The sequence below is a fragment of the Rhineura floridana genome, chromosome 10 (assembly GCF_030035675.1).
Source record: "Rhineura floridana isolate rRhiFlo1 chromosome 10, rRhiFlo1.hap2, whole genome shotgun sequence".
Taxonomy (NCBI): domain Eukaryota; kingdom Metazoa; phylum Chordata; class Lepidosauria; order Squamata; family Rhineuridae; genus Rhineura; species Rhineura floridana.
In genome coordinates, this window is record NC_084489.1 from 64,629,534 (window position 1) to 64,645,180 (window position 15,647).

Here is a 15,647-nt window from a genome sequence, read left to right on the forward strand (position 1 = left end):
CATGTGCAGAGGAGTGCAACAAAGATGGTGAGGGGCTTGGAGATCACATCCTATGAGGAAAGGTTGAAGGAGATGAGCATGTTTAACCTGGAGAAGACATAATTAAGAGGTGATATGATAGCCTTCTTCAAACATTTGAAGGACTGTCATATAAATTAACCTTCTGTGGGCCAGGGTCCACATGGACATATGACTAGGGATGGAAGGATTTGTCCGTTTCAGTTCTCTCAGTTACTCATTTTTGCAATCTTAAATTCGGTTCTCTGCATTTCTAGACTAATTTTCAATTTATTTATTTTTTTAAAAAAATCCTCATGAAAATTCATCAGCATTTGAATGGGAATTTCCTCTAAAAACAGTCTTTGTATGCAGTTTTGACTAATGTGGATATTTTTGCAAGCAGTTTATTCCAATGTAATTCATTTTTGTATATTATTTTCACTAATATATTCATTTTTATGCACATTTCCCCCCTTAATTAGGGATAGAAAGATCTGTCATTTTCTGTTCTCTCAGTTTCTAATTTTCTCATCTTAAATTCAGTTCTCCACATTTCTGCAGTAATTGGTGATTTTTTAAAAATCCTCATGAAAATTCTTCAGCGTTTTAGTGTGAATTTCTTCTAATACATACATTTTTGTATGCACTAATGCACACATTTTTGCAAGCAATGTATTCCAATATAATTCAATTTTGTATGTTATTTTCACCAATATATTCATTTTGTCCACCCTGTTCCTTGATATATGCACTTTTGAAAATGCTGCTTGGTTGGAGAACTGCATTGCAAATTTCAGATAAGTGCGAATTTCAAAGGATGGCTGTGTTTCGGTTCTCATATTGTTACAGAAAGTGCCAGTTTAATAAATCTGCTTTTAAATGTGAACTGAATTGAATTTCTCCCCCACACCTCCCCTTAATACATGCATTTTGGTAAACATTGTTTGGTTGGAGGGCTGTATCACAAAAGTTGCATAAGTGCGAATTCTGAACAACACCTATGTTTCAGTTTGTGTATTGTTTCAGAAAATGTGAATTTGGTAAATTTGCCTGTAAATGTGAATGGAATCTACTTCTCCCCCATTCCTACATTAGGGCAACCCTCCAGAGGTTTCATGTTAAATTGGGCATGGCTGAAGTGCAAAAATGGGTATGGGGACACTGCTGTTCTCAAGTTTGCCTCTCAAAAGACTTTACACTATTTGAAATTGTTTTGTTACAGTATGTTATTAAATTCAGACACACACACACATATTTGGTGGGGGCTCTTGCCTTTTGGCATCACAGCAGGGGACCTGCAAGAGCAGTCAGAAAAATAGTATGTTTTCTTTAATAAACAAGCGTGTGTGTGTGTTTCAAGAGGGCATGCACACAAAAATGTTGGCATCGCAGCATCATAACAGAGGAACCCACAGGAGCGGTGGGATTTTTGACTTTTAAAAATTGTGACCAGTGGGATATTTACTGTTCTAAAACTGAACATCACACACAAGCACATTGCCAATGCCATACCACAAATGGCTTTGAAAGTCCTCTCTGCTTTAAAACTAAGTGCCATGACTAGTAGCCACTGTTAGGCCTCTCTGGTCCTTAAATCTGACCTTGCTTCTAAACTTACTTCTGCGTAAACTTGCAAAATATTGAGTTTCTACTAGATGTAATAGTATTGTAACTGTACGCTCCCCTGTTCCCCTCTTTCCTGTTACCTATGTCAGTTCATTTTTCTGCTAGAAGTTTTTAATGAAGAACAGTGCAAGTGACAATCCTGATTTGCCTAACTCACATTTTCTTACAGTAATTTATTTTCCAGGCCAATTCAATAATAGCCCCTGAGGAACTGAATATTTTCTTGAAAAAAACAACACCAACATGCAACAATTATTAATTAAAGCACGTGCCAGGCAGTGCTGCTTTTGGATATTCTGCCACAAATATTTCAGGCTCCCATGGAGCTCTTTGCCATGTAGCAAACACAATAGGTAATTTATCCCCAAGAATGTACATTAACACTGAATTTCCAACCCTGGAGCACATAAGGAATGTACACCTAAACCATCTTCATTCCAGGATAATCCAAGGAAGACTTGCAAATTATCCAGGACTCATAGAACACAAACCTGAGACGGGAAGGAGAAATTTCCTTGAGGGCACAGCAACTGAGGACAGCAAGGAAGTATAGTAACTCTTCCTTGTGCCGTCATAAAATCCTGACCTTGCCAAATGATTAAAACAGTGCTGATTTCTCCTCAGTTCTCTCTGTTGCAGCATAAATATTTAGGTTTTGTGAAACAACATGGCTCAAAAGTAGAACACATGCTTTGCTTGCAGAGGCCCACCATCAGCCCCTGCCATCTCCATGTAGTACGTCTATGGGAAACACTGGAGAGCTGCTGCCAGTCAGTGTAGATACTATTGAGCTAGATGGACAATTTGTCAGATTTTAGTATGTAGAGTCTTCCCATTTAGATTAGCATAGTGGCAGGGCCATGATGTGTGCTTGTGAAATGTGTATGGTTGGACTCTGGCAGCTATAGGAGCATCCCCCATCCTCACGCATAAGGAGGATCACACTGCTGGTTTGAGAAATTCATAGTAAAATTTTCAGGCGAAGTCATTTGCTTTAAATGTGCACTATGTGTGCTTTTAAATGTATGGTGTGGACCTGGCCTGAGACATTCATAAAGCTCCTAAAGATCAGCTAAATGGCTGTTGACTTCATTAAATTCAAGATTAAGGTTTCTTTTATCATCCTACTGGCAGCATCTGCTATGCATTTGAAAAAGTGCCATGGTTGCGCCATGCATGTATATTCTGTTTTCTACATTACTACTCTTGGGCATATTTATGAACTCTACTAATGAAAGAGAAGTTGAAGACGAGGGAGGAAATGTGCCCGCAGCTGAGAGAAACTCATACCATCCTCCTAGGCCCCAATGCAGTCTACTAATCTTCAGATAGCATAGCTGTTGGTAAATATAGACAAATAGATAGCTGCCAAATTGCTGTGATTAACTCATGCACACTTTCAATCTTTTTATTGACTCAAGGCTTCTATACTTACTTTGTGAACTTCATTATTTATAACCAAACCTGTCCTTTTTAAATTCATCAGTTGTGGATAAGAATATGCAACATGCTTCTTAATTGGTACACATACCATTGCTCAAAACAGTCATTTTGCATGAATCTCATGTTCGCACCAACCTCTCATCTATAACTTTCTAACAGACTCCTAGATTTTTCTGGTTTTCAGTTACTTTATTTTAGGTACAGATCACCAGAAAAAAACTGAAAAGCTTTCTGCAGAGGGACAAGAACCTTTGCTGGATAGTACAATAGGAAATGCCTGCTGTTTGGTCAGCTTCACAAAATCCACAGCATTTTATAGTTTTTTTTAATTTATAAAAGCATTTATATGCCACCCTGTCAGATACTGATGATACCCAACTCTGTTTCTCTGTATCATCTGAATTGGGAGAGGCCATGCAATCGAGAGTTCAAAGTGTAAAAAGAGGGAGAAAAAACACACACCCCTTTTGGACTTGTTTCTGTTAAGAGTTCTTATAATTTGTTGAAATTAATTAGAAATTGGCCATATTCACAGAGTACCTGTAATCCTGTTACTGACTTTGCCCCATACTCTGACCTTCATCTTCTGCAGTTTAAAGTTTAAAAAATGCCTGGCCAAGTTTTAATTAATTTAAGAAATTCTTCCAAGCTACACAGGAAGTGGATTGGACTGTGAAAGACCAACCCAAGTTGTGTTTCCATTTTTACAAATTTGTAGTGCAGTACAATATCTCAGACACGAGGTCAGGTCTCCTGCTCTCCTGGTGCATTCACTACAGCTGTCCAATTTCCCTGCTTTTTAAAGTTTGACAAAAATATCTGTGGGCTACAGGTACTTTCTTAAATCGCAAGGTTTTTTGCCTATTAGTGAATTTATTTAAAACATCAGGGTGGTGTACAACATAGAAGCATTTAAAAACAATACCAAACAATTGTTAAAACTACTCTCTGTATTTAGGAGCCTCAGCATCTGAAGACTCTAGTATCAACTGTATACCACAAAGCCTTTTTCTGTTTTAAAAAGAGAACGCCCTTTGTGCAGCTACCCCAGAAGTTGATAATAGAATTGAGAATAAATTCCAGAGCTTCATGAGAAACCTATCCTTCCTCCCCCTCAAAATAATGTAACATTCTGATATCATAAAGGAAAGAGATGCCCTTCTTTGTGGTTATTTACAGCATGAAAAATCAAGCATGTACCATGAGGTGCCAATAAAAATTGTTTAAAAATCAGCCTTAAATAGCTAAGCTTTCAGTGGCAGCTCATAAAACGAGTCTTGGCAGGTCTTAGGTAGTTATGGTTAGAATGACAGTCCTTTAGGGAGTTAAGATAGCCAAAAGCAGTAGTAGTTAAGTACAGAGTGATAAATGAGGGAGTCTGCTGGTTGAGGCGATTTTGCAGCACACACTTGAGGTTTAGCACCTTAAAAATTGTGTTGTGTTTGTTAAGTCCAGCAAGACAAAACTTGAGAAACAACCTGCTGCATCCTTCTCTGTTGCTATGAGGTAATGACAGTGAAGAAGGAAGCAGCCCTCTACAAAACCAAACCAAACCCTGAACTTCCAGAGAAGTAACAGAGCAGTATATCACAATGGGGGTGAAGACAGATGCACATTTTAATAGTAGCCACCATGGTGTGATTCTGACTTTGCAATTTGCTTTACACACAAGCATATTGGCAAGTCAACTGCTCCCTCCGTGTTCAGTTTTAGCCCTCCCTTTACATATGGGCTGTCTGCCTTTTCAAAAACATACAGTTAGATGTGTATATTTTGTCCTTCAGCTTTGCCCTGATGGATGACCGTTATCGGGAGATGGACAGAGGGAGTACGACCCTGTTATTCTTGATCTCTTGGCATCTTTTGATACCATTGACCATGGCATCCTTCTGGGCCGACTTGGTGAGATGGGTATTGGAGGCACTGTTTTAAGTGGTCCCGATCCTATCTCCAGGGTTATTTTCAGAGAATAGCCTTGGGCAATTGTCTTTTGGCCCCCTGGCAGTTGTGCTATGGGGTGCCGTAGGGTACTATCTTGTCCCCAGTGCTGTTAAACATCTATATGAAATCCTTGGGAGGAGTCATCAGGAGATTTGGGGTGAGGTGTCAGCAGTACGCTAATGATACCCATCCCTACTTCTCTGTAACATCTGAATTGGGAGAAGCTGTGCAAGTCCTGGACGAGTGCCTGGACTTTGTGGTAAGCTGGATGAGAGCCAATAAACTGAGTCACTATGCTCTGCAGGTGAGGGCCTCATGCAGATACCATCTTATCAGGAGGTCAGTTCAGCACAATATAGGAAGTGGACTTTTAGTGTAGTGGCACCTACCCTTTGGAGTTCCCTCCCCTTAAATATTAGACAGGTGCCATCTCTGTTATCTTTTCTGTGCCTATTGAAGAACTTCCTCTTTCAACAAAGCTTTTAAATAGACCTAATCCCAGTCTGCATCTGTATTGAAATTGCTTTTTATTTTTAATGTTTTAAAAGATGTTTTGTTTTATTATATTTTGAAGTCTGTTTTTTTATGTTTTAGAGTGTTTTTAGTATTTTTGTTTGCTGCCCTGGGCTCCTACTGGGAGGAAGGGAGGGATATAATTTTAATCAATCAATCAAATATATATATATATATATATATATATATATATATATATATATATATATATATATATAAAGCTGTAAATTGCCATGGTGGAGAGAGGTGTGTTGAATCCTAGCACCCTCCACAGCCAATTTTCCTGTGGGTCAGTTGGCCCACACAGAAAACTTGCAAACCTGATATTTCTGAGCATGTCCTGGGACAATAGGGCTATGTTTGAATTGAACATGGTGAAAAGGTTTGCAGTTCCACTGCTCTTAAAATGTCATGTCTATTTTAACCCTGAAAGGACAGAAATCCTTCTAATTGTTCTGTGGTAAAAAAAGGGGCAGAAGAATGATATCTGATATAAAGAACCCGTGTGTTGTGAAGTGCTCTTCAGGAAAGGGGGAAAAATGAATTGGGCTGAACAGGAAAGTAAAAATATCTGAAGAAGTAACCAACACCACAAATCAAAGAGAACATCCATTAAGAAACCAGACCTCAGCTGCTTAAAAAGTCGGGTGCGTGAGTTATAGTTGTCTTGAGCCAGGCCTAACATCCACTGCCAGTAACCACATCCACTGCCAATAAGCCAAGCTGACATAACAGTTGCTTTAAAAGAGTTTGGGGAGGGGAGATTAAGGCTGAGGAGGGCCTCCTGAGTCTATAGTTTTATGCATTCATGGCTTTTTTTCTATTTAGTCAATTTTTCCTCTTAATGCATGTTTTCATTATGACCCTCTTACTCCTTTCTTCTCGAGCAGGAGGGGTTTAGCAATGTGTTCATTGTTATTTATTTATGGTCTCCTAATAATGGAAGCCTGGGAAAGGCCAAACATTCGTTTCACATCTCAATTCTCCTGGTGCCTGCAGCTGACACTCATCCTTGGTTCACGGCCTTTTTATTTGTGGAGAAGCGTCTCAGACTGAATGGTCAGAGACCATTCAGGTGTTCTATAACATATAAATATCTCAGCAGGGCCTTTATGCTACGGCTAGTTAGTGCCATCATGTTCATTATTTGTATAATGATTTGACAAAGTCATCTTGCCTTTAGGTAGGGATGGGCAAATCTGTCCATTTCAGTTTCTTGTAATGGTTTCTAATTTTTCCAGTCTAAGTTCAGTTCTCCACATTTCCACATCAGTTTGATTTTTTTTACAGTCCTCATGTAAATTCATGAGCAATTTAGTATCAATTTTTCCTAATATACGTTTGCATAAAAGTTTGTCTAATATCCAAATTTTCCCTCATATAATGCATTTTTGGATGTTACTTTCAGTAATACATGTGTTTTATACACATTTTACCCTAATGTATCCATTTCCATATATTTTATTTGACTGGAGAACTGCATAAATATTCAGAGAAGTGTAAATTCTGAAGGATGGCTGTGTTTTGGTTTGCATATGTGAGAATTAGGAAAATGAGAATTAGGAAGGGTTGCCTTTAAGTGCAATCTGACTTGAATGTCTCCCTCATCACTACCTCTAGGTCTAGTGCCCCTGAGGAGCACGTGAGTGGGCAGCTGGAGGCCACCTGCACACACACTCAATCATCATGCACACATTCATGCACACTCATTCAAACACACACATGGAATTAGCCCTCCTCTCTCGCACACTTTCTCCCCATGCAAATCATGCTCCTCCCAGCCTGCCAAACAGCTGTTTGGTAGGTTAAGGGGAACACAGTTTACATCGTGAGGAAGGTGCACAGGAATGACACTCCATATGCACCTTCCTACCCATCAAATTTGCCCACCAAACAACAATGGCCAACCTTGTGTTTATGACAACCAGAAAAGGTCAGGAATATATCTTCAGCCCATGTTTTAAAACTGCTTTTTGTCTCCTGCAACAAGAGGCATCTGGAATCTGTTTTTATCTATGGGTATGTTTGGTGTGGCAGGTGCAATGGTAGCACTAGGGCTGTTCAGTGCTGTGTACTGCCAGCTTTAACACTCAGTGATAAAACTGAACTGACAGTGAACTTCTGAAGGCAAACAGTGTGTTATCGAGCCAGAACCAAAGACATTAATCTTGAAGGTCAGAATGCAAAGCACATGTGCTTATGATCTTGTGAAACAGCCAAAGGATCTGGCATAAGATTCCTATATCATAATACGGACTATTCTCTGTCTTTTAAACACTTGAGCACAAATTAGATGTGATTTTGCTATGCATCTGTTATCACAATGATGCAATCAGCTACTATGTGCCAGGTCTCTGCAGGAGTGAGTCACTATCTCTGCCCCCTGTACAAATTCTATATCACTTTCTATATAAACTCCTGGGCCACAGTCCAGAACCAAGTCAAGTGTGCTTAAACCTATTGAAATCAATGGACTCAAGCGTGCTTAAATCTCTTTTGGATTGTAGCCCTGATGTTGAGCAGCAACTTAACGTGAACATAACATGCATATGAGATTTACCGTCCAAGGAATGAATATTTATTTCCATAAAGGCAAAGGGTTTTTTTTTTTTTTTTACAAAGTTACTTATTAAAATGGTTACATATGTTGCAACAAAGACCAGCAATTTTAATGTTTGGTTTTCTACATCATAAATAACTGAAACTCTTAGTTGCTGGCTCACCACTGACATGCTTTTTGTGTTTTTTTAAAGAAAACATTTAAATCTGTGTTTCTAGAAACTGTGCAGCAACAAGAAGACTAAATTAAAGTAAAAATGTAACAAAAGACAAAGGCAAGTGTCTCTTAAGTTTAAAACGCGAGTGTTTAATTGAATGTTTGCTATGTGTGGAAATCAATTGGCGGTAAAATAATTTGGGGAGATACCCATTTTTGTGGATGAATGTTCACTAGATCAGTGTTCTTTAGTCTGGGGCTCCAAGTTGTTGCTGGACTACAACTCCAGTCATCCCTGACTATTGGCTAAACTGGATGGGGATGATGTGAATTGGAGAGCCCAACAACATCTAGGAACACTCTAGATATTTGGCCCCCAAATTAGATCCAGTTGGTACTGATCAGCCACTCTACCCAGAGACCTCCCTGTTGGGCTCTTCCTTTCCCCAAATTTACCTAGACAATGTGACAAGGATAGATCATGGTGGGTACTGCAGCGGACCCTCTTTTAGGTCCTTGACACAGCAGCATCTGGAACCACAAGATTTTGTGGGAAATGTAGTCTTAATTTTGCCTAGAGAACATGTACATTGCTCTCTTTCCATGTCAACTTGAACTATAATGGAGGATTTGCAGCAGTTCCAAGTACCCTGGGAGCCACATTTCTGGTATCTCCTGGCAGGCCTGGATACTGCTATGCATGCTTGCAACAGCATTCATAACCTAAAAGAAGCCCAATCATATTGGCTGCTGCAACCTCTCCCAGCAACCCCTTAATTGAGGTATGTTTGGGAAAGGAAATGGACATTTAGGAGGGCTGTAAGGAAGATGATGCCCTGAAACAGGTGTTTTGATTTAGATCCAGACTCTGGTGGGATCTAGGCTTGATGCGAAATAGATGTAGGGAGCAAAATCTGATGTCAGAACCCCCCCCCGTTTGCTGCTTTCCCTCAACACCCCTTCTGCCCACTGCATTTGGGCTTCAGTTCCCATTTGCCACAGCTCCAGCAGGTCAGATCCCTGACCTCATGGACCTGGCAATGAAAAACATGCTTTCCAAGTCTGCTCATGGTCCCAGCCTGGCCCTGATACTGTCAGGTTGACCAAAAGTATTTGCCATCCAAGTGGCTGAACTGCAAGATCTCAGAGGAGGGATCCTTGACCCCTTGAAAAATGTTGTACCTTTCAGATTACATGATTTTTCATTGGTGCTCCTAAGAAAACCCTTTGTCTCTCCCCACTGCACCCTCAACACACACACACACACACACACACACACAGAAAGCTTTGATTTCAGCCAGCTCTGGTTCCTGATGTGGCATTTGTTCTTGTATTCTTCACAAGTTAGACTGCAGCCCTAATCCCTTATCTGCGAGTAAGCCCCATTAATTCAATAGGACTTTCTCCTGAGAAGAGAGCCAGTGTGGCGTAGTGGTTAGAGTGTTGGGACTATGACCTAGGAGACCAGGGTTCAAATCCCCACAGAGCCATGAAGCTCACTGAGTGACCCTGGGCCAGTCACTGCCTCTCAGTCTCAGAGGAAGGCAATGGTAAACCCCCTCTGAATACCGCTTATCATGAAAACCCTATTCATAGGGTCGCCATAAGTCGGGATCGACTTGAAGGCAGTACATTTCCATTTTCTTCTGAGAAAACATGATTATCTTTATGCTGTTAGCAATTATGTTTTGTTGCCAGCCACCCAAATGAAAAACACAGAGAAAATATCTTACATAAAAGTTTGGCAAGACAGTTTATTGTCACAAAATAGTTAATACCAGAATAACTTATAATAGTATGAACTAAAGTGAAGTGTTTACTTTTTTTTATTTAAAAACTCACATTGTTCTGACAAAATCCAGTAGATTGGGTCTCAAAGTCATTGTCGTGGAAAAGACCTCTTTTGCATGAAGATGCAAATCAATCAAAAGTATACTTCAACTGTTCATACAGTCAAAACATATATTTCTTGCTTTTATGTCAATGCAAAATAGCAAATTAAAAAAAGTAAAAATATATATATATTTATGAACAAAATATTTTTCATATCAAATCATTTTAATTGTACACTTTAAAACAACCACAACCACAAAATGCTATGTTACATCAAGAGGCATTCTACAAGTTACATCACGGTTTGATATCTGCTATCTAGATTATATTAGTGCAATTGGAACTGACTATGCTTGAGCAACGTTTTGCATACCTGAAAGTCAGCTTCACCAAAGGTTTGATCTTCCTTGCTATATGATTGCCATATAGGTCAAGAAAACAAGGCATCGGCAACACAGAGATGAAGAGAGTTTTATTAATAGCAGAGGGCTAGGAGTAAAAATATAATAGGTTATCCAAACCAAAACTCAGTTCAGATTTAAAATTGAAATCTAGTTTATTTTGATCTGGCTGTATTGCCTTAATCTCATTATTGTACTGTAGCTAAGAGGAACCTTTGGTACTTCAGATGTTGCTGAACTGCAACTCCTATCAGCCCCAGCAGGCATGGCCAATAGCCACGGATGATGGAAGCTGTAATTTAGCAACATCTGGAGGGCCAAAGGTTACCCACACCTTCTGTACCACAAACATATAAGCAAACCAGCAAATGTACAAGGAAATCCAGTTCCAGACTGTGCTCTTCCATGCATAGAAAGCCCTTAATGTAATCCTCATACTGTCAGTAGGCCTCTTGCATCTGGAGAGCTTTTTTTATGGGGTAACTGAAGATGCCCAATACCTGCAGAGGGGATGGACTGGGTCAGGTTCTAGGTGTTTTGCATGATTATCAGAGTTGTGACTCTGCTTTGCCTACCTCAACCAGGGTTTGTTATATAAAGAACTGGGTTGAGTGTAAAAACAGGATTAGCAGCTTTCTTGAACTGAAACCCTATTTACAAACTAGGAACTCAAACTAGATTTACAAATTTAATCTGGATACTGTTATTTGAATGTAACATTCAAGTGGGTTTAAGGAAAATAAACTAGGTTTCAATTTCCCCTAAACTGGACTATGGACCATTAACTCTTTTTCCAGTTTTCTTTTACCGACTCAGTATAAGCTATGTTTGGTTTTACTGTTTATCCAAGAGGGTGAACCTAATTAGAATATTTTTGTATGGTTGAAGAAAAATCCTGTATACGTCCATAAAAACTGATTTTATACAACTTGCTTTACTCAATGGCAGTCAAATTTAGGAGTTTAAAATGTTGTTTTTAATGCCCAATTTAGCATCTACTTTGACTTTAAATTGTTTCAGTGCCCCAATTGTTTGGTGTGTTGTGTGCCCCATATGTTTTTAATTCAGACTTTTTACTTTATATTAATATATAGATTTCATTATGCTTTCTTCTTTTTTCCCCTTCCTTGAAATGGGGGTTGTCTTCATTTGATACATTCCGTACCAAAATAAAAAACATTTTGGATGCATTAAGGCAATAATAGTTTCCGTCGTGGAACATTATTGAGCTCCAGTATAAATAATAAACTGATGCATAGATTGATTTGGTACCAGAAAAGTGATCGGCTTTGTTTACTTACATAACAGTTTCAATAAGTCAGAAGTAGAGTTTAAAAGGAAGGAATCAAACCTGGATGTACTGCTGGTTTCATTGGGACAATGACTTAAACTATCACAATGAATCTTTTTATATTTAAACATTTGAACTACATAATCAAAGTATGTTCATATGTAAGGCTTAAATCCTCTTTGAGTGGCTGCCTTGCTATGCACTTTCACCTCTAATCAGTGTCAATGCAGAAGCCAATCTGAGGAGAGGCACTGAAATGTGAATATTCTGGTCAATATACATTTTTCTTTACATAACAAACAAAGGCAGCCCTGTTGGTCCATATGGGGGGGAAAACACACTTTCTACAATTGGGCAATACTGTTGTAAAGGTATTGTCCAACTGTGGATTTTGGAGGGTTTCCCCCCCTTTTTACATTCACATTACAAAGCAATTGAAGCAAGAGCTGCTTTAAGTCTAATGTAAAGCCTTTAATGTAAATAATCAGGATGTTCATTTAAAAAAAATTGAGGCTCCCCCCCCCCACAGTATTGCACTTATTAAAGGAATTGTTTTGGTATATTTAATATATGGCAAATGCAGGCAGAAAAAAACCCTATACATACATAGCAACTTTTTTCCATTTGAGTATGAAAAACTGTACACTACTTGGTAACATAGTGGATTTTTCCACTGTAAAATGTAGCAATTTCACTGCACAGATTTACTAATCCCTACAAGGCAAATGCTCCAGGGCTTTTAAAAAACACTCCTTCTGAGGTCAGCTTTAAACTGGTCAGGATGCATTTAAAATTTACATGCAAAGGTTAAGCATTATGGCATTGACACTTTGAGGCACAGTTGTATTGAGCTATGCCCACGTTCTAGCTTACTGTATGAAAGCAAGGCACTTATTGTTATAGCAATGCAGCGCTTAATGTGCAGTTTGATTAATACAATAAAATAAGTTAATAGTTTTGACTTAAAAAAACTTGGGAGGGTCCCCCCCCCATAATTTACATGCCCTTTATAGAACTGCTTTGATATCTTATTTCACAAAACAAAATATTTTAGCCTGAGGGAACATTTGTTTATTGCCATCATTGTGCATTCATTGGGAAGGCCTCTTGCAAAAACACTACTGAAATGAATAGGAATCATGCAAGAACAGTAGCAGGCTCTTGTAAAATTCCCATTGATTTTAATAGTGCTTATGTGTGAGAACTTTCCAGTGGGCAATGCCCATTATTATTTTTACTGACCATGCAACGAACGGAATCTGATTGCTTCACACCTCTCATTCTGATTTTATGGAAAAAACAATGGCATGAAAAATGTCCGCTTGTGTTGAACAAGAAAAGTAACAACTCTCTTTAAAACGGTGGTACTAGTGGCACTTTGACAGTCTTTACTTCTGATATATGTGACGATTTCTGAATAATGCAGCTGGTTGTTCCCTGCAGTTTGTCCTTTCCTTGTGCAAGGTTTGTTAAGGCCATTGCTGCGTTGATCTCCTTCCAATATGTCTCATCTTTGTCTGAACTCTTTCTGTTAGCTGCACTAGAATCAAGCAACAAAAATTGTTTCTGTGTCTGATTTATTATTATTATTATTAATTATTATCATTGCCAAACAGTTAGAAAGTGAGGCAATGCATGTTACAGTGTTTTTAAAAAACCAAATCAAATCATTTATTACAGTCAACACCAGCACAATAAATTATTAAAACTGTAAAAAGTATCAATTTATTACAGGAAAGAAACATACAGTTGCGACATTAAGTCCTGTGCCTCTAATGATATTAGACGAATACCCCAGTGGACAAAGAAGCTCCAAGAAGGTTCGCTATTATTATTTTGCCATAATCACTCTCCTACAAGTGACAGCTGTTGCACAAAATCTTCCTACACTATATGTAATAAATAAATAATAAATAATAATAAAATTTTATTTTTGAGTCGCCTATCTGGCCGAATTAATGGCCACTCTAGGCAACGTACAATGACAGGATAAAATACAATATAAAACCATAACAATAACGTTCAATAATTAAGCTACCCACTCTTACATGTAATCAGCAGCATTAAAGATTAACCCACCCCAGAAACCCCATAGGCCTGCCTGAACAGCCAGGTCTTCAAGGATCGTCGGAAAGCCATCAAGGAGGGGGCATGGCGGAGGTCTAAAGGAAGGGAGTTCCAGAGGATGAGGGCCACACTCGAAAAATACCTCTCTCTGGTCCGCACCAGCCTAGCTGTTTTAACTGGGGGGATCGAGAGAAGGTCTTGTGTGGCTGATCTTGTCAGGCGGCATAATTGGAGATGCTGGAGGGGCTCATTTAGATAAACTGGGCCGAAATCGTATAGGGCTTTAAAGGTTAATACCAGCACTTTGAATTGGGCCCGGTAAACAACTGGTAACCTATACTGGAGTGATATGATCACGGCGACGGCTGTTCTTTATCAAATGTGCCGCCGCATTCTGTACCAGCTGTAGTTTCCGGACCATTTTCAAGGGCAGCCCCACGTAGAGCGCATTACAGTAGTCAAAGCGAGAGGAGACCAGGGCATGTATCATTCGTGGGAGAAGATGGACAGGAAGGTATGGTTGCAGCCTCCGTATCAGATGGAGTTGATACCAAGCTGCCCGGCTCACTGCTGATACTTGAGCCTCCATAGACAGCTGTGAGTCAAGAATGACCCAGAGGCTGCGGACCTGGTCCTGCAGGGGCAATCTTACCCCATTAAACACCAGGTTTATATCTCCCAGCCTTCTCTTAACTCCCACGAGTAACACCTCGGTCTTATCAGGGTTCAGCTTCAGCCTATTCCGTCCCATCCATCCACTTACGGCCTCCAGGCACTTGGACACGGTATCTACAGCCAACTCTGATGAAGATTTAAACGAGAGGTAGAGGTGAGTATCATCCGCATATTGGTGACACTGCAGCCCAAACCTCCTGATGATAGCCCCCAGCGGCTTTACATAGATGTTGAATAGCATGGGGGAGAGGATAGAACCCTGTGGTACTCCACAGTTGAGAGGCCAAGGGTCTGAAACCTCATCTCCCAATGCCACCCGTTGGTGCCTGTCTGAGAGATAGGAACAGAGCCACCGTAAAACAGTGCCCCCTATTCCTAATCCCTCCAGGCGATCTAAAAGGATACCGTGGTCAACGGTATCAAAAGCTGCTGAGAAATCCAGGAGGACGAGGAAGGTATGTTCTTCCCTATCCAACGCCCTCCTCATATCATCCACCAGAGCGACCAAGGCTGTTTCAGTTCCATGTCCAGTCCTATGTGACTTGCAGGTTCTATCCAAAAGCAAATATTCTAGATAAAATACATCAGATCTCCCTGGGATTGATGAAGAATTGGGGTAATAAGATCAAGTCAAGAGTCATGATAAAAGAACAGTATAACAGCTTTTTAGAGAACAGTCATTTCTGCCAAGATAAAATGGGAGAAAGTAATGGAAGAACGAGATATGGAGAAACTGAACTCTAGTGGCAGAGCCTACTAAAAGGGAGATAAATCTGACAATAATTATTTGGATTTCTTTTGTTGAATGTTTCCAGTAGCCCTGAGAAGAACAAATCAAAACAAAACAAAACAAAAAGAATTGGGAGGCAGACAAGAAATCTTGCTAAAGTCCCACCTTACTCTCCTCCTTCATCACCTGTTCATGGTCCTGGCCATAGTGGCAAAATTCCCCACTGCTGTTTGTCACCTTTTTTTACACACAATGCCAGATTCAGGGTATGAAGCATAAGGATGAGTGAGTTATCTGAGGTAAGGGGAAGGATGTGGGAAATACGATACTTATTCCTCCCTAAGCTAAGGGGTTTGCATGCTCCCCACCTTTCCCTTACCTTGCAAATGGGGAGGGATCTGTTTTTGTATA

General features: G+C 39.6%; 1 protein-coding gene across 4 annotated transcripts in view; it reads right to left on the minus strand.

The window, feature by feature from the left end:
- Positions 1–10,308: 10,308 nt before the first annotated feature.
- Positions 10,309–15,647, minus strand: part of MKX (mohawk homeobox) — an 82,543-nt gene continuing 77,204 nt past the window's right edge. For 3 of the 4 annotated variants that reach the window (XM_061586111.1, XM_061586112.1, XM_061586113.1), the window contains exon 7: positions 10,309–13,304. In XM_061586111.1, coding sequence (XP_061442095.1) covers positions 13,118–13,304 — 187 coding nt within the window. In that variant the 3' untranslated portion in view covers positions 10,309–13,117. The remainder of the gene's footprint in view (positions 13,305–15,647) is intronic. The other variant, XM_061586116.1, reaches the window with a different exon arrangement.